General features: G+C 40.0%; 1 protein-coding gene across 1 annotated transcript; it reads left to right on the top strand.

The window, feature by feature from the left end:
• Positions 1–11267: 11267 nt before the first annotated feature.
• Positions 11268–21769, top strand: LOC141777654 (purine nucleoside phosphorylase-like). Its single transcript, XM_074652117.1, has 6 exons — positions 11268–11427; positions 13598–13767; positions 13895–13998; positions 15632–15807; positions 18566–18756; positions 20769–21769. The coding sequence occupies exons 1-6, from the start codon at positions 11408–11410 to the stop codon at positions 20987–20989; spliced, it is 882 nt and encodes a 293-aa protein (XP_074508218.1). The 5' UTR covers positions 11268–11407; the 3' UTR covers positions 20990–21769.
• Positions 21770–26014: the final 4245 nt, after the last annotated feature.

Genomic DNA, 26014 nt, shown 5'->3' with positions numbered 1-26014 from the left:
CACCGATGACTCATGACTTCACTTGAACTTGAGCCTTTTGACTGGAAATACTTGATACCCTCCCTCAGGCCCAAAGATTATGTTATTTAAAAAATATGCTAGGAATCAATTAATTTCCCTTCATTTCCCGAATCAAGTTATTATATTCCCAGCAAGTCGATTTACCGTAACACTTAATTCCCCAGATCTTTTTTTATGATTCAGTTCAGGCACTCTTGTTTTAACAAACTTGGTTTAACAAATAAATACCAGTTTAAAAAGCATTCATGATTTTTGTAAATTTAATATAAACAAGGAAAAAAAGTTAATTTTTTCTATTTGGGGGCCATTTTTCAAGTGTTGCAGAAAACTGATTTTATGACTCTTGTTGATTTCAAAGATGCGTTGAAGCTGATTAGATCAGATGTCAGAAGATCACAGGCATGACCTGAGAAAAACACGAAAACCAAATAAAAGGAGCATGGACTTTAAAACCGATGAGTCGTGACTTCACTTGATCTTGAGCCTTTTGATTTGGAAGTACTTGATACTCTCCCTCAGGCCCAAAGATTATGTTATTTAAAAAATATGCCAGGAATTAATTCATTTCCTTTCATTTCCTGAATCAAGTTATATTCCGGCAAGTCGATTTACCGTAACACTTAATTCCCCAGATCTTTTTTTATGATTAAGTTCAGGCACACTTGTTTTAACAAACTTTGTTTAACAAATAAATACACATTTTAAAAAGCATTCATGATTTTTGTAAATTTAATATATTATATATATATATATATATATATATATACTGTATATTACCCTGTTGTTAAAATGGCATTACATTTGGTGAAGAGCACATTATATGACTTGTTTAGGACTCGAAACTCAAAGTTTAGAATTTGGGACTTGACTCAGAACTTGTCTGTCTTGACTTGTGACTTGCAAAACAATGACTTGGTCCCACCTCTGATCATCAGAGAGCAGGACAATGTGCAGGAAAGAAAAGGAAATAAAATAAAATACAGCAATAAGAATGTACAAGTAACATGAAACAGATGATAAAAAAAGGCTTAAAAGATGTCTGGAGTGTTTGAATGATGTTTCTCAGATCCACTAGGACACTGCAAGCTGCAGTGTGCAGTATGAGCTGTACTAATAAAGTAACAGTAATAATATAGTATACAGTATATGGAGATGTAGTTTAGTAGCAGGACAGCTGGCCAGTGGAGACAAACATGAACTTCTTCCTGAGGGCAAAATGAGCTGTTGTACCACAAAGTGATGTAGAAATGACACACTGCTAAGAAACAAAAGCTTGTGCTTTGTTTTAGTTATTTTATCAATGCAAAACTCTTCCACCTCTAAATCGTGTGCAGGGATAGAGCAGCAGGGTGAGAGCAGCATGGTGAGAGCATCAGGGTGAGAGCTGCAGGGTGAGAGCAGCAGGCTCTGGTTAGCGCTCCAGTATAAAGGGTCCGACAACTGTGTGAATACAAATCAGCAGTTACATAACAGTTTGTAACCAGAACACTGGCTGCTCTGTGCTGCTGTCACAGCAGGTACACGAAACAAAACACACACACACACATACTGTATATGTACATGCCTGTGGTGAAAAGTAATTACATTTAGTAACATTCACTCAAGTACTGTACTTATACGATTTAAGGTATTTATACCATACTCCACTGAGTAGATTAAACTACCAAACAGTATATGAAGCTGTTAAAATTAGCTCCACTCAGCCAGCATCACTAATAATGATCCATAATATAATGCTATGATCATTCTGCAGGCATCATTTTATTTTTTTTTATTTTTTTTTTTGGCTGCTAATACTTGCAACTTTTTGAATGCAGGACTTTTTTTTTTACTTATGATGTGAATATTCTTTCACCAAAAACAGTCTGTCTGCCTTAATGCCCAAACTTTGATCAAGAGTTTAAGACATCGCAATAAATATTGCTATTTAATTCAGTGTGGTTGATGATTGTATCTGAAGGATGATTCGTGGTGATTTTGACAAACCTTTCAGCCTTTCATCAGCACCACCATCCAGTCATAATTCCCACATGATCAATACTTTGAACACCAGATTTCCATGTCATTTGCTGCAAACATTCATGATCTCAAAAGGATAAATCCTGACGTTGTTAGTAACTTCCATGTCTATTTGTCCAGCACCACCATCAGGCTAAAAAATACTGAACGAGCTATGCATGAGCACAAACCCAATGCCCAGTATTGAACCTACACTCAGTATGTCTCATAACCTAAGAGGCCGACGACAAATCTGTTGAACACTTCCACACTCCAAAGGGAGCGAAACATTTTTGTTTTAATGAAACCCTGCTCTTTTCTCTAGCAGCACCCTCAGGCCCCTCAACTGCATCTTACGATCTAATTATTGTGTCTTTAAGTGCTAGAAGGGGTAATCATGTATGGCATGTCTTGTTAGCTTCTCTGTACTTTTGCCGCTCACATACACACTGGGACACATTCCACTCTGGGATTCAAGCTCACTCGCCGAAGGGTGCTGTAAATTATGTGTTTGTCGGTTTAATGAGTGCTGGAGGAAGTATTCAAGTCCTTTACTAAGTAAAAGCATCAATACCATGCTATGAAACGTCCACTACAAGTAAAAGTCCTGCATTCAAAACCTTACTTTAGTAAAAGCTTGTAAATAATATCAGCTAAATTTAATTATAAATTAGTATGAAAAGTAAAAGTATTCATTGTGCAGTGAAATGTTCCCTTAGTGGGGCAGCTAAGCTGAAATATGTGTAACAATTGTGCATTTTGCGATAAAAGCAACACATTTGGCACAGATGTAGGTTTATATGTTATGAAAAGATATAGATATCGGGGCGCTGAAAATTTGGCCCCTGGGGGCCGTGGCAGCCATTTTTCAAAATGGCCGCCAAATAGGCGCTAAATATTCCAAAATGTTGCAGAAAACTGATTTTATGACTCTTGCTGATTTCAAAGATGTGTTGAAGCTGATTAGATCAGATGTCAGAAGATCACAGACATGTTTTTTTCCCCTCTTTAGTTTTTTAAGAGTGCTTTTTAAAAGCTTTTAACCTGAGAAAAACACAAAAAACAAATAAAAGGAGCATGGTCACCTCAGGGTCAAACCCCCCCCCGCCCCCTTGCCTCCATCATAGAATGACACCAATTACCCTTTAGAACAGCAAGATCCTCAGCTTGCTATCGGTGCATTTATCTTTTCATTAGCAGTAAAATTGACAGAGATATCGCTGGATACATTTCTTTGTTGCCAGTAACCTCTAATCACAGTTAAAGCAATACTGAACTTTGGTAGATCTTTGGGTTGCATTGCTAACTAGCCGTGATATATGCCCAACTAAAGGAGAAAAGCGTCATCAATTGCTCCTGTGCTCCTGTGAGTGGATTACGGTTTATTATGCTTTTTACTCTCTCTCTATTCACTCCCGTTGCTAGCGAAACAGGTCGCTAAGGTTGCTTTCACACATAACCCGTTTGGTTTGGTTAAAACATACTCAGGTCTGTTTGCCCGGTTAGTATGGTTTGTTTGGGCTGGTGTAAAAGCTCATTTGAACTCTGGTCCACCTGAGATGGTGGGTCTCGGTCCGCTTCCAAGCGGACTCTGGTGCGGATCCTTTCTGGTGTGAAAGCAAGCGAACCAACCACCAGCAGATATGTGATTTTAGCATGATTTCAAAAGCTAAACTACTAATAAATCCATCTGCTGATGGTGAAATCTGTTCAGGAAGTGATCTTATTGATCTGTATTTAAGGTCATGTATAGAAGCACTTCAGCTGTTAAAACTGCTGTGCTTGTATCTGACTCGGTGAACTCTGTGTCAGGTCATTAACTCCATTAAAAAGGGTGTGACAGCAATTACACAGTAATATGCCTCAGGCGCGTGTCTCTGCACTCCCAGACGTTTGCACTATGCGTTCGCACGAGTCATCTGAAAGTGTCCGAAGGGGTTTTTGTACAGTCCTATCTCTACTATTATTCATCGTAACATTTGCAGTCTAATAATACTAATAATGCTTATAATCAGTTATTAATCAAAGGACATAAATATACACATCGGAATCATTAAAGTTATGCATAAACTTATGTCTCCAAAACTTACCAGAAGCCAGAAATGGTGGAAGGTTAGGCTTGGGGTTAGCAACCCCAACTTGTAAAAAACCTATACGCTACAGAAACGTTGACAACAGAAAGACAGAATCAAAACCTGGTAGAGGAGGGTTCCTCATCAAGAGGAAATATGACACTGTGTGATGAAAGCCACAAAGTCAAGGAAGTCACAGAGCCGAAACCCCTTCTGTCAACCAGAGACATCCGGATTGGAACGTGGAACGTTAGGACCATGTATGAGACCGGAAAGACCATGCAAGCAGCAGCAGAAATGAATAGATACAACCTAGACCTGTTGGGAATCAGTAACCACAGCATAGTGGATAACATGAAATACCTTTCTGACACTGATGAGAAGAGTTCAGAAGCCCATCAGGAATCATGAAAGCTCTTTTGCAACCTTCTCAGAAACAACAAACTCTGAATACCGAATTCAGAGGAACCATCTGCGTACGTCATTGATGGCATTGCTCTTCTGCAGGGTCTCCATAACTCACACTTTCAGGCATTCAGCGACCTAGGTGAGAGCATCTGGAGGAAGATTGCAGCCTTTTTTTGCGGGGATCTGTACTAAACAAAGATGCAGCCTTAAGGCCCAGATACACCAAGCTGACATCAAAGAACTAGCGGCGATGCGGCAGACTTTTGCGTTGCCTCATGTTGTTTTCGTCTTGGCCGACAAGTTGCATTTGAACACATTTGAACTCGTTCTGCGCCTGTGTGAGAGGAATTAACTCTCCACAACAGCAGGTGGCGGTAGTCTGTATTCATTATTCAAAAAGAGAAATAGGAGAACCGAGGATGGTGGATATACAAGCCGTTATGATACGCACATGAAACTAAGCAGCATCTGCCGACCATTTTTACACCACTCTCACTCACCACTTAGCTTCATTCTAGATGTTCATGTTGCTGTGAAAATATCCGTATATTGGAATGATCAGATGAGATGAAGATGAAAAATTAGAAGAGTCTTCAGTGTTTGTCCTCTTGACTTTACTCGTTGGCTTGCTTTCCTCACTTCTGTTTCTGTTCTCGTGCACTGATTCGTTTAAGCTGAACAGCCAATCAGAGTGATTTCTCTCACCGATGAGCACCACCACTGATTCAACACGCTGAATTGGCTGAAAAACCTCCAACACGGGCAGACTAGAGGGTGCTGGACACACCGAAAAAAAACGAGGTCGACGGACGCTCGGCGACATCCCCAAACTGTCTGATGGCCAAACGTCGGCTTGGTGTGTCAGGGCCTTTAACAGGATAGGAGGACTTCAACGGTGTGGCTATAGTCTTTGATACAACCATTCCCCAACAATAAAATAATTGATCTTGAAAGGAAACAAAGAAGCACGGTTTAACTCAAAACACCTACATATGTTATTACAGGAAAAGCAAATGTTCCAAACTACAGAAAGTGCAGCGGGAGCAAAGATGATACAGGACCACAGAGAATCTCTGCCTCTTTGGCAGGAGGCTTTGAAAATGGTTAGAGGTCAAGATGGTCAGCCAGTCACAGGTAGAAAAAGCTTTGTAGACCTATACAGTAACCAGTAGGAGGCTGACACTAGATAAGTGTTGAGCCAATACACCTTGCACAGTCACATTCTTGCCTTATCATCAAATGCAATGAAATATATGTACCCAATCTGTGCTATTTCACAGAAACTTGGAGTTCAATTCTATGATTGTCTACCTGCATGCCACCCCACCCATAGGCTGTGACACCACAAGTAGCTTGTATAGAAAAGGGAAAATGACAGCTTTTACAAAGCTGAAGACCCACCTCACTGATTTACAATAAATGTCAAACTTTGGATTATCTTGGAAGCTTGGAAGAGAAATTGCCTGTGGCAAGAAAATATGCCCTCCATTAATGGTTAATGGACTTGCATTTATATAGCATTTTCTAGTCTTCTGACCACTCAAAGCGCTTTACACTACATGTCAGCATTCACCCATTCACACACACATTACAGTACACTGATAGCAGGGGCTGCTAAGTTGCCAACTTTGCCCATCAGGGTGTAATCTAAATACTCATTCACACACCGATTGCTCAGCCTTCAGAAGCAGTTTGGGGTTAAGCGTCTTGCTCAAGGACACATTGGCATGTGATCGGATGAGCTAGGGATCGAACCACCGACCTTCCGATTAGTGGATGACCTGATGAGGAAGTTTGGCATCCACAACTGATATATCAGTAGCCCGCAGCCCGTTCTCATTCCCAGAGCATCAAATATCAATACTTTTTCACGTCCGTCGGCGTTCGATATTATCGCACAAGGCACCCTTCAGCGCCGGTATGAGACACGCTGGGTTTTCCATTATCTACAATGTAAACTCATCCGCGGCAACAGTAAACACTCAGAAAAAGTGCTTTGGAGACGTAGTTTAAAGAGTGAAAGAGACACACAGGGCGGGCGAGAAAGTGTATGGGTCCAACAAACACAAGGCTTTCATCCAGGAGACCGCTGTTCCGTGTGTTAAGTGTCACTTTCACGTTACAATCAGCTCTTCATTCATGTCCTGTGTTCACAACGGCACGCCAGTTTTCACTGTACAAAAATAGTAATTTTAAGCCCAACCATGGTGTTCTTTCTTAAACCTAAGCAAGGGTTTTGTTTAATTCCCAACGTCAAAAACGTGTTCATTGCAACCAAAAAGTGACGCAGAGGGGTCTGACAAAGCCTCCGTATGACGAGTGAAGAGTTGGGATGAGAACGTGTTGCGGTACAACTACCCGACTGAAGATGCTTTCAACCAACATGTTCTGAGAGCAATGTATTCAATTCAAGATATTTATATAGCATCAAATCAAAACAGAAGTTATCTAAAGACACTTTTCATATAGAGCAGGTCTAGACCATACTCTATCAGCCAGCAATGTGGCATCATAGACATCTTCCAAAGGCACTTCTCTGGAATCCCATTGGAAAAGAATAGACAGTCAGAAGACGGATCCGTGAGGCCACGTTCTTCCAGAAACCAGCGGCTCCACAAAAGCTCAGAAACATCCCACACCCATACTGCAGTGATGAAATTCAAATGCATTTCTCAGTGTGAACTGAGTTTTGCTTGTGCACCTTTCCTGACGGTCCAAACATGACACATTTTGTGACCGAAGATAATATGGATGGACATGCTGCATTCAAAAGATGGAAAAAGCAAGAAACAAATAGACCAGGGAACGTTTTATGTTCATATGGGTGTTATATATTCATACTTATTACATGACTTTGTTGAATACTCGATTCTGATCGGTCAATCATGGCGTTCTACTCTTTGTTATTTCTTTATAACAGACCGTTGCTATGTATAACAGACCGTTGCTATGTATAACAGACCGTTGCTATGTGCGCAGTTCTGATCTCGGACTCTGGAGGATCGTTTTTGTGTCAAATTATTGATTTCTGAAGTAATTAGCCATGTAATAAGCGGGATAATGTACAGCTAGTGGGTCATTGGTGTGAAATAAACCCCTTCAGGGAGATGCTTTGCATCGGGGTGCCACATCACCCTGTCAGGGTTTATTCCACAACAATGACCGGCTCGCTGTACATTATCCCTTACTTAAAGGCTTAAGTGCAAATTATTACTTGCAATTTCATCAAGAACATTTATTTACTCCTTAAATTTAAGTTTATACAAAACTTTTAATAACTGGTGTGTCTACCTGATTGAAGTGTATTAATAAGTATCTATTGACTGCAGATATGCCATTTACCCCCATTTCATGCTTGGAACACATGATACATTTCTTAATGTAGACCATTGACTATACCTGCTACAGTTACATATCATATATTGCTGGATTCAGCACAGTCATACCATTCCAGAAAATCCTGATTGGTGTTTCTAGGAGAATCCCAGCCAAAGCTAACTAAAAGTAAATGAATACATTCATCATAGACCTTCAAATTTGATACTACCGCTTATTGTACTTATGTGTTTGTAGTACTGTATTTCCTCAACGCATCAATATATTCACATTCTGTTTCTTCACACATGTAGAGGAACCCCCTGGCCATTATCACATCAAATTTGGAATCAATCAGAGCTAGCATTATGAAATTACATGAGCTTTGGTGTACCATCTCCCATTCGGCCTGGCTTCATTTTGCGCTTTTTCTATTTATGGGTTATGTCACAATATCTGTCAATTTAACCATTTTTGCAGTAAAATATTTTTATACAAGAATCCATTTCATATATGGGAGACCTAGGAGAATATGAAAATCATTGTTGTGCTTTGTTCTACCTCCGGTAGGGGTATCTCGAAAACTAAAGCACTTTTGGGGGTCTTCCCACAGGCCTAATGCAAGAAAAGACAACAATACTGGCAGACACATCATCACAAATAGGCCTCAACATCCATAAAGGAAAAAGTAAAGTCCTCAAGGTCAACACAACCAGTGAAGACTCAGTGACCTTGGAGGGAACAGCACTGGAAGAAGTAGAAGCCTTTACATACCTCGGTAGTGTCATCAATAAACAGGGCGGAACGGATGCAGATGTCAGAGCCAGAATCGGCAAGGCAAGGGCTTCATTCATACAACTAAAGAACATCTGGAGCTCCAAAGAAATCAGCCGGCGGACAAAGCTCAGACTCTTCAACTCCAACATTAAACCAATACTCCTCCATGGTTCAGAGACGTGGAGGACAACAAAGACCACAACAACAAAAGTACAAACATTCATAAACAACTGCCTGAGGCGCATCTTAAACATCCACTGGCCGGATACCATCAGTAACAATGATCTTTGGCAAAGAACAGGTCAAAAACCTGTTGAAGAAGAGATCAGGAGAAGGAGATGGGGATGGATTGGCCATACACTCCGGAAACCCGGTACCAGCATCACCAGGCAGGCCCTTAGATGGAACCCACAAGGCAAAAGAAGGAGAGGCCGGCCCAAGAACACCTGGCGCAGGGACCTTGACACGGACATCACACAGAGCGGGCTGACATGGAAACAACTGGAGAGGAAAGCCCAGGACAAAAGACTCTGGCGGACTGTGGTCAACGGCCTATGCTCCACAAAGGAGCGAAAGGCTTTGAATGAATGAAAATAAACTTATGTCAGTCACAGGAATTGGATTTCCCCACGTGGATCCTGATGATGCAGGATGACAAACAGTATAACTCCATGTTTACTCCTCTGGTTGGTTTGTAGTCAGTGTGAACAGGAACCGGACCAGAACTAAAATGCAACAATATATAACTTCTTTTCACTTGGTCCGGACCAAATGAACCCAACTACAGGTGTGAAGACACCTTTAATCACACGTGAACAAAGGGGATTCTGCTGACATCTAAATAACAAGTTCTGTAGTCCCTTTGATTTGAATTTGATGATAATGGACTGTAAAATGTGGAATATCGTGGAATTTGCCAAAATGTGGATACAAGTGATAAAAATCAGGCTTTTCCCGGCCATAATAAGTGTTTTTTCAAAGCGTCCGAGTCAACTGAACAGAAAAAAAACTATGCTGCTTTGATTTGGTGTCCTTTACGTGCACGCTGCTTCTGTCCTCTGCTCTCTGTGCTGGTGTTTCATCGAGAGCCGGGCTCAGCTCCTCCTCCACACACACACGCACGCACACACAGACACACACACACACACACACACACACTGGACAGGAAGGGGATGACAAATGATAATCTGCAAAGTAACTAATGTTGGCTGAATGTGTAATGTAGTGGAGTAAAAAAGTACAATATTTGTAAATGTGGTGAAGTAGAAGTATGGCATAAAGTGGAAATACTTGAGTGCAAGTACCTTGAAATTGTACAATGTACTTAGCTACATCCCACCTCTGGGTTTTACGAAACCAGATGTCTAATCATCAGCTTGGCCCTGCTGTGATTACTACTTCCACGCCTACAACCATACATTTTGTTGTCCTTCTTCTTCCAGCCAGAGAAGGACAGACTACTCTAACAACATATGAATATGAATGATGATAAACTGATAATTTGTTGAGTAGAGGAGTAATTTGCCTTCAAACTTGGTTGTTTGAATGATTGTTCTTTTTGTAATCCATCGAGGTAATAGTTATTTCTGTAGAAATATGATTACAGGGAATTCTGTGTCACTGAAACTAGAAAAAAATGGAAAAAAAGTAAATTTGTCATTTTTAACTAACATTTTTTTTCAATATTGTCCGAAATGCACTGCTTGCTTGAGTTTTTCCTTCTCCCCCTACTTTTTATTAAAAAAATTACACAGGTCTATTATCCAGAAAGCTGGCTAAGAAATATGTTTTCATCTAATAAATCATTAGGAAACTTAGTGAATCACCAGATATGATGATCAAACTGATTTTTAAGTTCTGTTGTGAGTCTGCAGCAGGATGATTGCATCAGCATCAAAAGCAGCACGACCACGTTGTGAGTGGGAAAAAAATTATGCGGCATGCTGCTTCAAGTACTGTTGGAAATTCTACAGTTAATACACTTAAGTCGTCACGTAGCTGCATAATGAAATAAAGATGGTCACAAAACTAACAAGCCTGGAAGGATTATAGTGGGACACAATGATTGATGATAATGAATTGATGAATGAATGAATCAAATCAGAATTGTAATTCTGTTTTGATTTATAAATAAAAGAAGTCTCTTAAAAGGGACAAATTGATGATTTTGATCATTTGAATTCATTTAAATTTGAGGCACAGTCTACAGATTTACTGAGGGGTTTTGAGCTATGAGTAAAATGTGTGTTTCTCAATCGAAATTATTTCAAACTGCATATTTTGCTTATTTTATTTTTGCATATTTAATTGGGAACTCGTCTGTTTGCATTTACATGACAGATCCTGTCTTGTATCTGTTGTTTTATTATTTAATTTTATTCTATTTTGATTGTATCTTTTTTTTTTTTAGGGGTTGTTGTTTTGAATGTCATTCTAATGATTTTCCTTGCCTATGTAAAGCACTTTGAATTATCTCTGTGTTTGAAATGTGCTATATAAATAAAGATGCCTTGCCTTTTAAATACTACCTTATTATTTTAGTCATAATTTCCGTCTGGACGTATTCTTGACTTGATTTGTGGGGATCTCCTGAACGCATCATTGGTTGGTGGAGTACATCACAAGCGCGTCTGAACAACGCCTGCGTCTCCACCAATCAGAGGCTCTGTCCGGCTGTGACGTGAGGGGGATGTGGCGGCCCTGTTGTGAATGGGGGTGTAGGCTACACCTAAAAACCGGTTCCTCCATCAGGAAACATTGAGAGACTCAATTTAACACGGAACAACCTGTCGACTCTTCCTGCATCACTTCTCATCATGTCCGAGATTGCGTCTGGGTGAGTAAATGAATATTTATTCTACTAGAATATTATACAATAATCCTATTTCTATTATTTGACTGTGCTGTATGTTGACTTATCGGTCTTAAAGTCATAATAAAGCTGTAATACTGTGGTGAAATACACTTAAATGTAGCCACATTTCACCCACATGATACATCACCAGAGAGACAGATGCGCTCTTATCTCTCATCATCATCAGGATAAAACACATCATTAAACACGAGCTGAGAGGCGCGCGGATGACTGGTCCGGATGCCACGCTCCTGAGAGGATGCTGCTTATTGTAATATGCTGTCTTATTATGGACCACGAGGAGGAAGAGACGCTCCAGGCACTACTACAACAAAACGCGCTTCTCTCTAATTCGTCAATTAACGCGCGGGACACTAAACGCTCCCTGATGGGACGGAAAAACCCCACTTGGCTCGTGCGCTCCGCCGTTACGTCACTTCTATGAACCCACTGACCCTTTTTTAGTCAGAGGTGGTTTTCCGTTCTGCTGCTGCTGCCACTTTTATATATCCACATGTGCCGAGTGGCTAAGCCATATTCAAGGCTTTACGCACAAAGAGCCACAACAAAACTTTTTTTTGGAATAAATGCCAGGAGACAAAGTGGGATGACAGACTATACTGAAAAAAGTTCAAAATAAGATAAAAATATAAACTGAGAAGTTTAACTAAAATATCATGATGATAAAAATTGAATTACTGATATGAAACAGAAAAAAAAATGTCTTTTAGCAGTGGTGGAAGTACACTATTTTGAGTATTTCCATTGTATGCAACAGTTCTATTACACACATCATGTTCTTATAGGTGCAACATTTATGATGCACTCAATATTAAACCTGCAGTAGGCATAATGTTTTTGGCATCATTGGGCAAAAATTCCATAATACCTTTCAGCATATTGTAATTCAAGTTTGCTGAGAGAAAACTACACTTCTGCACCTCCTCTTGGCTCTGATTTCAGGCTTTAAAAAAATCTAGCCTGTGACGGGAGACTTTGACCAATCACAGGTCATTTCAGATTGAGAGAGCATTCCTATTGGCTGTTCATCCAACGGCGGCAGCTGTCAATATGGCCTACTGCAATTTTCAAATCACAGGAGATGCAATATTTGTTAAAGGCGAAATGTGTGTGAAAATACCCTTTGAAATGAAATATTGTGGTACTGCAGAGATGTCCTGGACTACACATCATATTATACAGATATCTGTAACATGCATGATGTAGAGATGTTTTCTGTCACAAGAAAACATCTTTGTTTTGGCACAGATCCCCGCACAAATCACACCATAATCATTTAAATATGTTTTTCAATGAAAATGAGAATAATGCTGTAAAAATTATCATTCCCTCTAATATTGCAATCAGTCAAAATAATCGCAATATTTTTTCAAAATCATTCAGCCCTAGTGTCTTTTTTTTTTTGACTGTGCATTAGCAAAAGAAAAAGCAGTTTTGTGTCTGAGGATTAATAAAGTTGTTAATAACGGTTAAAAGTTATCTGTATAAAAGAGTCCAGGTTGGATTAACAGACTAAGGTAAAAGGGAAGGAGAGTCATCACGTACACAGAAATATAAAATGATGTGTGCTTGAGAAATACTGCAGACTGTATTCATGATCGAGGTCCTGTGTTTCAATCACTTAAACATGACGCATTGTTTGCGCAATAAAGCCGCTCAAACCTTTTAACACCAGAAACACAACAGGACATAATGTGCCTGTGTGTGTGTGTACTTGTGTGTTTGCATAAGTATTACTCAAAGCCAGGAAAGATATTCATTTCAGTGCAGTGACTGTACAGGATGCCCCCATCTCCCAAATTCCTTGTGTTAAATCCTGTTTACTTCCTTGTAGCTGAACGCAGCATGACTGTGCACACTGAGAGAGGAAATGAGTTCATCACTGTGTTGCAGCATCTTAAAATGTCTCTTAAAATGTATCTCATCAGATGGTATAGTTCACTATATGTTGATTAAACTTTGTGTTAATGAATTTTAAATAGTAGAAATAAGAAAAAGAACAAAAAATACCTCAACCCATCCAACGCCTGGCGGACAATTTAAAATACTTTTGGCCATGTAGTGTGTTTGATCATTACAGAAAGTAAACTTTGTTGATACAATACGTGACTGATCTTTGTTTGTCTTGCAGTGAAAGCTATGAGGAGTGTCGGACCACAGCTGACTGGCTGCTGTCCAACACGCAGGTGCGTCCCTCCGTGGGAATCGTGTGCGGTTCTGGTATGGGGGGGCTGGCTGGGATGCTGAAGGACCCTCAGGTCTTCAAATACAGCGACATTCCCAACTTCCCCCAGAGCACAGGTATGCACAGCCTGCAGCTGTCCGGAAAAACACAGCTGGTCATTTATGTGTTTGTGCATGTTTGTTGGCTCTAATGCACTGGGTGGCTAACTAAGTGTGTGTGTGTGTGTGTGTGCGTGTGTTGCAGTGCATGGTCACGCTGGCCAGCTGGTGTTTGGAACACTTAAAGGGAAGCCGTGTGTTTGCATGCAGGGCAGGTTCCACCTGTATGAGGGCTACCCCATCCAGAAGGTGAGTACAGATCTTAAAAAGCATAGGTAGAGGTTGTTAAAGACAAGCAGTGGTGGAAGAAGTACTCTGATCTTTTACTTAAGTAAAAGTACTAATGCCACGATGTGTAAATACTCCATTACAAGGAAAAGTCATTCATTTAAAATGACTTACTACTAATAATAATAATAATACATTTTATTTATAGAGTGCTTTTCATGAAACTCAGACACTTTACACAGTTAAAATTATACTTAATTTATTTATTATTATATTTATTTATTTTATTATTATTATTATTATTATTATTATTATTATTATTATATTATATATAATTACATTGTGAAGTTATGATATTGTGAGTGTAAACGTGTTCTAGTAGTAACCCAAAATACAAGTATGAACCTGAAAATGAGCATAATAGGTGCTCTTTAAGTAGAATACTTTGGTAAAAGTACTTTCCACCACTGAAGGTTAATGCAGACTACATGACTTGTTATTATTTGCCTGTCCAAGACCATCTTTTAGATCTGAGAAAGAAGTCCTTGAGTCTGCACGAAATCACTGCTCGTGTTTCCATGAACTGTTGTTTGGCTCAAGAGATTCCGAGACGTGTCTCAACCTTGTTGTGAGATGTGTCTCAGACACTACAACATTTTTGATTTCATCATAGCCAGAAAACAAGATTTTGAAGAAGTTTCTGCTTGTGTGAACTGGAGTCTGTTCTTAATAACCTAGTATCAATATGAACGTTGGTAGAGCCCATAACCATTAGCAAGAATGGTTTGTATTATTTTTTTTACATGCTGATCAATAAGATCTTTAAAGACTTTTTTCTGTTTACGATATATATCCTAAATATAATATATTTTGACTTATTTGCCTCTGAGACTTCTGCCACAACTCTAAGAAATTGGAGATAAATTCAATTTAGTTTGTGCTGCTGAAAGCATATTAAAAAGTGGCATTTCCACTCAACAGCTGCCAACGTTACTCTGAATAATCCACAGACTGACACTGGGCACAGTTTTCAGTTGGATGCTTTCTTTGGTAGAAAGTCGCTTTCATGCACACTGCCCACAGAGAGCTTTGTAGGGTGACATTTAACATTGTTTCTGGAGAGACACACAGCTGCTGAGTGTTTCAGATGTAAATATGGTAGATTTCTCAGGCACAGACTTCAGATACAGAGCTCTCAAAAAACAAACTACGTGGCTAGTAGTGAGTGTGTATTGCGTCTAGTGTAGGTTTTTATTTATTCAGCTGTTGTCTGATCACAGTCTGCAGAGTTGTATGTTCGATAAGAAGCTACCTGTTTATTCACGTTGTGAAAACAAGCTCAGACAGGTTACCTAACGCCTTAAACGGTCGTTATCACATTAGTGGCATTATATAATACTCTGCATACGGTCAACCACTTGACGTGCAGATTAGGTAACGGGATGTTCTCTCTCAAAACATTTTGAGGAACACACATCTTGCATTTCTTTCCCTTTCTTTCTTTGTGCCGTGCGAGGTTTGAACAACTGGCATGCAAGTGTTTCATACATTTTCGCATGATTACAACCCTAACTCTAGTTAATCTTTTCATCCTATTTGGGATTGTGAGTGCAATAATAATAATATGAATAACACATTGCCTTGTGTACTCCAGATCACGCTGCCCATGCGTGTCTTCAAGCTGATGGGTGTGGAGACGATCATCCTGACCAACGCAGCCGGAGGCCTCAACCAGGACTACAAAGTGGGCGATGTCATGATCCTCAAGGACCACATCAACATGCCAGGGTTCGCTGGAAACAACCCGCTGGCCGGACCAAATGATGACAGGTGGGTGGAGGAAAGGGAGAGAGGGATCCATGGATGGATGTTTCTATGAGGGCAGACTGTTTTTGTTTTGGAGCTGCTTATGGTTAATATTCAAATTTGACATGTTTTAAAGGAACAGTGTGTAACATTTTGGGGATCTATTAGCAGAAATGGAATATAGTGTTCATAACTATGTTTTCTTTAGTGTATGATCAACTGAAACTAAGAATCGTTGTTTTCGTTAGCTTAGAATGAGCCCTTCATATCTTCATAAGGAGCGGGTCCTTTTCACAGAGTCCACCATGTTGCTCCGCCATGTTTCTACAGTAGCCCAGAACGGACAAACCAAATACTGGCTCTAAAGAGAGCCTTTCATGTTTTTATGGTACCTGAAGGCCACCGTAGTTCTCCGACACACTTGTGAAACTGCGGTAACGCGAGCTGCAGAGTGTTAAACCGTGGTACCGCCAGCAGGCGTCTGACTTCCGTTGCTCCTAAAGTAGTGTTATAATGGTAAGGATGGCTTCTGAGCAAAGTGAACAGCGTTACCATGGTTTTGCACTCTGCAGCTCACGTTACCGCAGTTTCACAAGTGTGTCGTAGAACTACGGTGGCCTTCATGTAACATAAAAAAACGTGAAAGGCTCTCTCTAGAGCCAGTGTTTACCGTAGTCTTGGAAAGGGAGGAGTGAGCGGAGGGGTACTCACTTGGTTGCAATCTGCAACTACACCATTAGGTGCCACCAAATCCTACACACTGTACCTGTACAGTTTTTTCTTATTTGATTTGACTCAATTCTTGAATGATTCTCAAACCGAAAAACAATTAGTTTGTTTTTCACAACAGATTTTAATGTTTCATTCATTCAAGCAAAATGTGCTAGTTTTGGCACATGTGTGCAAAAGAGTAAGTACAATAACTGCTTGCACGTCTCGGTGATCAAAATCGATGAGTTGATTCTCAGTGAGGTTGTCTGAATACTTTTCACAACTTCTAAACATTATTTCATTCTTTGAGCCATCACATGCAAAATGATCCATTTAATTATCAAAATCTGTCTGACTATATTTCATAAATATCTATGACAGGGTGTTACGTACTGTGAGGAGGTACAATTTATTGTTTTTTACTGAACTACCAAAGCTTTTTTCATTGTTGCAGGGTTTTTGCTTCTTTTTTTTTTACTTGGTACTTTACTTTTTCTGTTCACTGTATGTGACTTCATATAAAAGATCAAAGGTGAATTTTCTGTTTACAGTACATGCAACACATTGCTACACAAATAGAGTAAATGTATTTATGCAGCAATGTGTTGCATGAATACATAAATATGTTTACAGTAAATGTATTTATGTATTCATGTAACACATTGCTACATAAATACATTTACTGTAAACACAAATCTGCATATCCTGTTTCTGTGCATACAGTATTATAGCGTAAAGTATTGACTTTTCCCAGTAAACTTTTACCTGCTGTTGAAATGGGAATCTAAACAGCTCAGTGCGCAACACAACAGCCTCCAGCTAGACCTAACTGTCATTCTGGTATAGTAGAGAAAACAGTCACTGTCAACCAAAAAAAAGTAGAACAAAACAGAATTTCCAGGGTTGACTGGTGAAAAAACATCTAAACATTTTGACCAGTACGGCTCACACAATGACAAAACAACTTTCCATTGTGGTGGCATTGGCCAATTGACTGACACAATAACTGGGTTTTGAAGCATGAATGAAGTGTTTTGGGTGAGTTACTACCTTTTGCAAACATGTAATAGAGTTGTGATGTCAAACAGTTGTTACAATTACAGTCTAGAGAAAAAACGTAATGCTTAAATCAACCAGTGTTTCCTGTCAATAGCATAACTTTGTCACAGTGGAAAAGCTCAACCATCATGCAACACACTGAAACAGAGACTCCTCACAGTTTTTCATGCTGAATGACTTATTTCTAAGAAATGTATGAGCACATCTCTGGTTAACACCAGATTTGCAGATTTTGGTGCTTTTGTGTGATACTTTGTGGTGAAACTCAGTTTTACAGATCTGTCGATTAAATCAACTAATTGATTAATCGTATGAGTGTTAGTTGACTAAAAATGTCTTTGGTCGACGACAGCCCTAGCTGGAAGATTTCAAATTCTACATTTTAAAAAAACAATTTATCGTCAGCCCAAAGAGGCCAAGAAGTAATTTTTTTCTGAATTTCCCCTCTGGAGATCAAGAAAAGGTCAGTTATTTTTCTAGCGATTTCAAGCAAGCAGTCGCGTCTCATTCGCTGTTCAAATGACTCAGCTGTACCCAGTTTTCCCCTCCCCCACCAGATTTTATTTGCATTTTTCCAGCCTCCCACACAAAACTGCCCCACTTCAGCTCTGGAGCGACAATAAGCTGATGTCAGTGTCAACAAAAGGACTTATTGTTCTCGAAGGCCAGCGGCTTTAACGCAAAACTCTTTAACATGACCTCCAGCCTAAGAGCAGAACTCTGTGTAATAACAGAGCATCAATGCAGGAAACAGACAACTTTTTACTCCGTTTTCTTGCAACCACCAAACTGCAGGAGTGACCTGCTGACCTATCTGTTGACATTACAAATTTTCCATGCCCAGTGTTCACAAGTACAGCCTTACGCTGTTCTCATGAGGATATTAACCAATCTCAGAAACTTGGTGTGTTGCTTTAATGTTACCTGAGTCATGTGGGGGAACTTCATCACTGAATGGCTTAGTTGTGTGGATTCCTACAGTTGAGTCAACACCGTCCTCCTCACTTTTTAGGTTTGGCGTCCGCTTCCCCTGCATGTCTGACGCCTACGACCGCGAGCTGCGGCAGTTGGCTCAAGATGTGGCATCAGAGCTGGGCTACAGCGACTTCCTGCGAGAGGGAGTGTACTGCGTCCTGGGAGGTCCCTCCTTCGAGACCATCGCTGAGTGTCGCATGCTCCACATGATGGGCGCTGATGCTGTTGGTGAGTGTCAAGTCTCCCTCACACACACACACACACACAAAATATACAACTATACACTTCACCTCAACTCTAAATGTATCCCTAAAACCAAGACTTAATCTCAAGGTGTACATGCAGCTCGTCACAAAGAGAAGCACAAGAAAAGTGACTAACACATAAAAAGACATGTGTCACAGGATGAGTCATTCAAAACTTCACTTTTTAAGCAACTTTAAAGTTTTTATATCACAACCCCACTGCTGAGGAAGGATGCTTTCATAAGAAATCAAAGCTACCATAAATTATAAATATTTATTACATGGCTGTGTTGAATATTCGATTCCGATTGGTCAATCACGGCGTTCTGTGGTCTGTAATTTCTCTATAATAGACCGTTGCTATGTATAACAGACCGTTGCTATGGGCACAGCTCTGATGTCGGACTCTGGTGGACCGTTTTTGTGTTAAAATATTGATTTCTTAAGTAAGTTGCCATGTAATAAGCGGGATAATGTACAGCGAGAGACCCCTCCGCGCAGCATCGCCCTGTCGGGGATACTCTCACAACAATGACCGGCTCGCTGTACATTATCCCTTCCATGCGTTACAAAGTACATCTAAATTGTAAGAAAATCTTTGTACATTTCTAGTATTTAGTATTTAGATAAGTTGACCAGTCCCAATGAATCGCATGTTGACTTCTTGATCAAATTTATTCTTATTTATTATTTTTAGATTATTTATTTAAAGGGACTATTTGTAACTTTCAGAAATGCTTCTTAACAGCGACACCTGTGGCCGTGAAATCAACGAAAGTCAGCGTCGGGCTCGCGCTTGCTCGCTCTCAATATACCTGAACGAGCATCGCTCAAAACAGTGAGGCGACACAAGTCAGCTAAAACCACAATATCACTCTATATTTCAGCTGCTTGGCAGTAATGTTAGCTGACCAGACGAAGGTCTCTCCATGAACATGATTTAGATCTGATCCTAGTGTTGGCTTTTCCTGCCTAAGTGCAGGCTGATGCAGCGGGGCTCTGCAGCATGTCTCCTCTGCTCTCTCCGCCCGCAGCCGGAGAGAGCAGAGGAGACACCGGCACCCGGTCGGTAACGAGAAGACAACGTAACTCTCTGCACAGTTCGGTCACTTCACAAGACACGGAAAGCCTCTGTTGGTCTGGAGGAGCTGCAGCAGTTATTTCTGCACAAACATCACCTGTGCATTCACTAGATATTCTCAGAGCTAAACTAACTCTTCTGCAGTGTGTAGTGAACGCGCGTTCACGTCTAGAGGTGGAGCGAGCTGAGCTGTCTGAGTGAAGGCGAGCAGGCAGAGGAGGAGGGTACAGCGGCTACACGCGAACGCACATATGCGAGCGCGCATGTGTGACGACCCGCTACATTTATGCGCGTACAAAGTTACAAATAGTCCCTTTAAATGTATATATAGAATTATAATTATTTATTTTATTTATAAATTTTTTTTACATTTATTATTTGAATGTTTTTCAGTTTAATTATTTTTAAAGTTCAAGAAAATCCACCGATAAAAAACTTCTTTTTTTTTTTAAGTTTAATAAATGCATGACGTTTCCAAAGCCAATGAGTTGTCATCTTAAAGGTGCTATCGATAACATTGATAACATTCAGCTACTAGATGTCACACCGTGTTAGAAGTGGGAACCAAACGTCAGATATCTTCCACAGAGATAAACAAAACATAAATTTTTTAAATGATTAAGTCACAATCAAAATATTTTTTTTTCGGAAAAGCCATACTTTTATTTGGCACCTTTCTGCAAGCTCTATGGATGTATTAATTTTTAAAAATGATTTGTCGACATAAAATGTTATCAATAAGACCTTTAAATAATGTCAATATTGACCAAAATAATAGTGATTATGATTTTTGCCATAATCGAGCAGCCCTAGTGTGTCGTGCTGGATAACTAACAGGGAGACTGAAACTAACATTTCAATAACATATTTGCAGCATAACTTCATAACTCACCTCCTCTTTGTCTTTGCTGCAGGGATGAGCACTGCCCACGAGGTAATCGTTGCCCGCCACGCCGGGATGCGCTGCTTCGCCATGTCGCTGATCAGCAACCGGGCCGTGATGGACTACGACAGCCAGGAGAAGGCCAACCACGAAGAAGTCCTGGAGACGGGCAGACTGAGGGCCGTGCAGCTGGAGAAGCTGGTGTCCACCATGGTGGCCCGGCTGGAGCGCAACAACAACAACTCCTTTTGAACATGCGACTGACTGTACTGGTACCAGGTCAGCTGTCCTGCTTAATCTCTGCGAGACAGCGAGAGGGTTTTTTATAAACGCTTGTTAGAACGCTCAAAAAAACTGTAGTTATAAACTCCCAGACTTGGCTTACTACTTGATAAACTAGTTTCTTTGCTTTGTTTCCACACTGGCTGTTACTTTAAGTCTTAAAATCCTGGAAACTGGTCCACTTTTTTTTTTTTATACACTCCTCTATCAGCAACGTTTACATTTTTGAGGTGTACAGATGAATGACTTGAGCTCAGTAATCCTCTGACGAATCCCTGGTGCGATATATTATACTGTATTCAGCGGACTGTTTCAGTGAAACAGCATTGTATTATAATTTCTAAAATAGTAACTTAATAAAATATATATATTTATTGTTTAGTTCTTTTACATTCCCTGATGTCAGTTAACTAATATGAATACAGTGATATTCACATTACGCATGTCTTCACGAGATCATGGTTGAAAGGTGGAAAAAATAATTTCATATGGTGTTAAAGGTGGAAAATGTTCTTAAATATTTATACTAACTATTACTATCTAAGTGGTGTTTTTATTTTCTTATATCGAGAGTTTGATGAACAGTTGAAGAAAGGGATTACAACCTGCATGGGAAAGTTACCAAAGTATGTAGTTTTAATCTCCTTCCATGTCTTATCACTGTTAGCAGACTGCTTTTAGAGGTACTTTATTAAAAACTGTACAACAGTGGATCTACTTTTACAATAAAATGACTCAACTTGAAAACAATGTGGCTTTATGTGTGCTACTTTTGAAACTAAAAGATCGGATCTTTGTGCTCATTTGTAGTTTGGTTGTTGGTAGGATGTGTGAGACATTTCCCCGACAGATGTGTGGTCTCGAGTGACGCAAAAATCCACCCCCTCAGTCCTGCTATGTCTTTTTTCATTTACAAACTGTCCCCTGACCTGTATCATCTACTTCTAGTCAAGTTAGTAGTTTTCTAGACTGCATTTTTTTTAAAGCCACCGCAGAAGCAGGGATAACTGGGCAACGCAGGCAACTGCATGTTTTTTTTTTTTTTGTAGTACATTTGCACATTTGTTTGATGATATTAAGCACTAAAGCAAATCTAAAAGGACACCAGATTTTTACGTATTTTGAGGCCCCGTTTTACTGAGAGGTGTCAAATCTAAATGTGACAACATTTTTTATTTCACTTGATTATTTTATAACAAAATAATTGACACACTGCAAATCTAGCACCCTTTTCACCAAAGGGGCTGGGGCCCAAGGTTACATATAATGAAACTGGCATAATGTCTGCCATATAAACTGACGCTAATGGGTACTTGAAGGCAATAAGGCAATGCACAGAGAGAGGGAGGACCAGGGGGTAATAGGAGCATCCTGGCACTTTCAATAATAATAAAGTATCTATGATGAAAATCATAAAACATCTCTTTGATTCTCAGGACACAAATGATATATTGTTTTGTGCAAACCACTGAAAAAAAGCTTCTCACAAGCTCCCGAGTATCTGTTCGAAATTCACTACAAGGCGAAAAGGGGACATACCATGCTCATTGTCAGGTTCATAGTTGTGTTTTTGGTTTCTACTAAAACATGTTTACATGCTTTAATGTAAAAAAAAACATTATTTTTCTCCTCCTGTCTGTCTGAATATACCTGTATTCATCCTCTGTCTGAAACACTCCGTCTTACCACCTGTCTCTTTAAGACCCCCTCCTGAAAAAAAGCCCAGTCTGCTCTGAATGGTTTATGAGAAAAATATGATGCACCTTGTGCTGGAAAAATACAAACATGCTGCACATTCCTAAGGTCATGACAGGTGACACTCATTGCCCTTAAAGCCTATTTCTGTTTCGGTGTTGCATACCTAGTCAACGAACTTGTAGCGCCTATTTGAGGACAAGAAACCCTAAATGGACAGAAGTGTCAGTCAGATAGACGACTTAGCATGCACGCAAGAGTATAAATGTCGAGAAAACGGAGAGACTCAGGGCTCTCAGCCCTGAACATTTATGTTGATGGTTGTTTGCCCACTTGCAAGTGTTTATTAAACCTTCAAAAGACTCTCTCTTGATTTTCAAGTCCTTCTTCACAGAAATTGCCTCCACACACCTTTACAAAGTTAGTTCTCAAGCTGTGGGCGATATATTCTAATGAGCCTGCATGTGACATAGGAAGGGGAGCCAAATCTGAATGGCTTGTTGAATCACATGTTTTCTGATCTAGACAGCCCAGAAAAAAACTGACTGGGTTGTCTTATTTCACAGTTTGTGGGTTGGTACGAACTCTAGATACCCAAATGGATGAGCACAAGTACTGAAAAAGTTAGTTTTTCATGATATGTCCCCTTTAAAATTGTTCCTAATTGGACCTAAAGGGCCTTGTCCAAACCATGAAAAACAGCAACAGACCAACGGTACAGGAGACATGGGTGTCCAGATACTTTGGCCATATAACACATACTGTATTAATACAAAATCATGTTTAATGTTTGGTCATTTATCTACAGGAAAAGGAAAAATACACCAAAAAAATGAACAAAATGGGCGAGAAATGCAAACTGTATCACTAAGCTCCGTCTCCTAAAAAGCACAACCTGCTAATTCAATGTAAGCTTCCCAGAGAAAGTACGTCAACAGATAAATCCAGGTGGTGCCCACAGCTGTATTCTGTGAGAGACAACAATATCATGATTGTTGGCATTTTTACTATCTGTTTGTCCTTCACCTTATCAGCCATGTTTACCTTTCCGTTTTTCTTTTCTGTCCACTGACTCCACTGATATAAACATTTCAGTCTACCCTGTTCCTACTTTCTTACCCAAAATATATCCACTACCACTTGTCCCCTTCCTCCCCTTCCTCCTCCTCCTCCTCCTCCTCCAAAAAGAAACATTTTCCATGACGCTCGGGCACTACTGTTTATGGCCATACAAGGCCGTGAGAATGGCGGGAGCCGTCTGTCTACCCTGCAGCAGGTGTCCGCACAAAATGTACTGATGCACTGCAGTGTAGCGAAGCAAAGTGAGGCATGGACAGTATGTTCTGTTAGCACACACTGACGTTCTATCAATTTTTCAAAAAGTCTTCTAGTTCTACAGGTTAGATTTGGCTACACACACACACACACACACACACACACACACACACACACACACACAGAGATCTTTAAACTCCTAGAGATAAACTTGTTTTTAAAATGTGCAAATTATGTTTAACGTGGGATTATGGGTGTAGTATTTTAAAAGTTGCTTATTTAAGATGACAAATTCAAAGACTTGTTTGACTGTTTGCCACCTCGCATTCACTTCAACAATCCACCTTTACACATTCTGTTGAGTGTGCACTCACACTTATCTAACACAACTACTATACAATGTTAAATTTAAAAGGTACATTGTGTAGGATTTGGTGGCATATAGTAGTGTGGTTGCAGATTGCAACCAACTGAGTATCCCTCCTCTCTCTCCTCCCTTTCCAAGACTGCGGTAACATGAGCCGCCGAGTGCCGTTCACCTCACTCAGAGGCCATCCTCACCAAAGTAACACTACTTTAGGAGCAACGGAAGTCAGATGGCAACTGGCGGTTACCACGGTTTTGCACTCTGCGGCTCACATTACCGCAGTTTCACAAGCGTGTCGGAGAACTACGGTGGCCTTCTGGTAACGTAAAAACGTTAAGGCTCTCTCTAGAGTCAGTGTTTGGTTTGTCCGTTCTGGGCTACTGTAGAAACATGGCGGAGCTACATGGCGGACTCCGTGAAGAGGACCCCCTTCCCTATGTAGATATGAAGGACTCATTCTAAGCTAACGAAAACACAACGATTCTTAGCTTCGGGTGATTATACACTAATGAAAACAGTTATGAATATTATATTCCATTTATGCTACAGACTGGCCCTTTAAGTCCTGTATTCTTTTTATTTATTTATTTATTTTAAATTGTAGTAAAAAATTTGCAAAAGGAGTGAGGATGAAGCAGTAGGTATGCTTTCCTTGCAAAAAAACACCTGCTGTATTTGAAACAGGAAGGAAAAGACGATGAGTGGACTGAGCAAACACTCCTGCAAGAACTCTCAGTGGTCATAAAGGGAAATCATTAACTTCAATTGAACGTTGTCAATTAACTTTGTGAATGTTTGCAGTGAAGCTCCACAGACAAGAAAAAAGTTACTGTACGTCTGTCAGACATGAACACTCTGGCACATTTCACTACTGTAGGACATACTGTTCCAGAGCAGGATGTACTTTACTACCTGTGTAACCCTTTCAACACCAAACTAATGCCATGTTGAGCATTATACATTATTAAACTACCTAAACCATGGAAATTATACTTAAAACACAAACCAGAACAAAGACAGAGGAGAAAACAACACTTTCCTATTAATGAAGGGATTGTGTGTCCAGATGAACCAAACAATAGCATAGCACCCCTGCTGACAAAGCTGACTCTTTTTTAACTCTGGTTCCGGACAAACAGGAAGACAATGATCTCTCATCTAAAGGATCTTTAGGCCTGCTACAACCTCTACTAGCATCTCAACTGGAAAAAAAATATACAAAACCACCAAATACTGAGCAGACGGCAACAGGAAGACTAGGGGAATGAATCAGGGATGACATGCAGTACACTACAGTACTGTCCTTACAGCAGTGCTGTGCTGAGAGCCGCTGCCTCTGTTTTTATATTAAAGATAGTCAAACCACAAGCTGGTGTTCCTGTTCAGGCAGCATGCAGAGTCATAGTTCCGTCTCTGCATCGTGGTGTTTTAAAGGATGAGTTACGCTGCCCTCTGGTGTCATTTAATCGACCACAGTCACAAAACTACTGAAGCTGTAATTTGAGTATTGGTGAAAACAGTTAGTCGATGAGTCCATTGATAGTAGATCAGAAACAATTTTTGATCATCGATTAATCGTCATTTATCCATCAATAATGCCAATGATTCTCAGGAATCCAGCTGTGAGGATGTGCTGCTTTTACTGCAACTTGGGGTTT

Source organism: Sebastes fasciatus, chromosome 11 (genome assembly GCF_043250625.1).
Source record: "Sebastes fasciatus isolate fSebFas1 chromosome 11, fSebFas1.pri, whole genome shotgun sequence".
Classification (NCBI taxonomy): Eukaryota; Metazoa; Chordata; class Actinopteri; order Perciformes; family Sebastidae; genus Sebastes; species Sebastes fasciatus.
The sequence above is the reverse complement of the archived record's forward strand: the minus strand, read 5'-3'. Positions and strand labels throughout refer to the sequence as shown.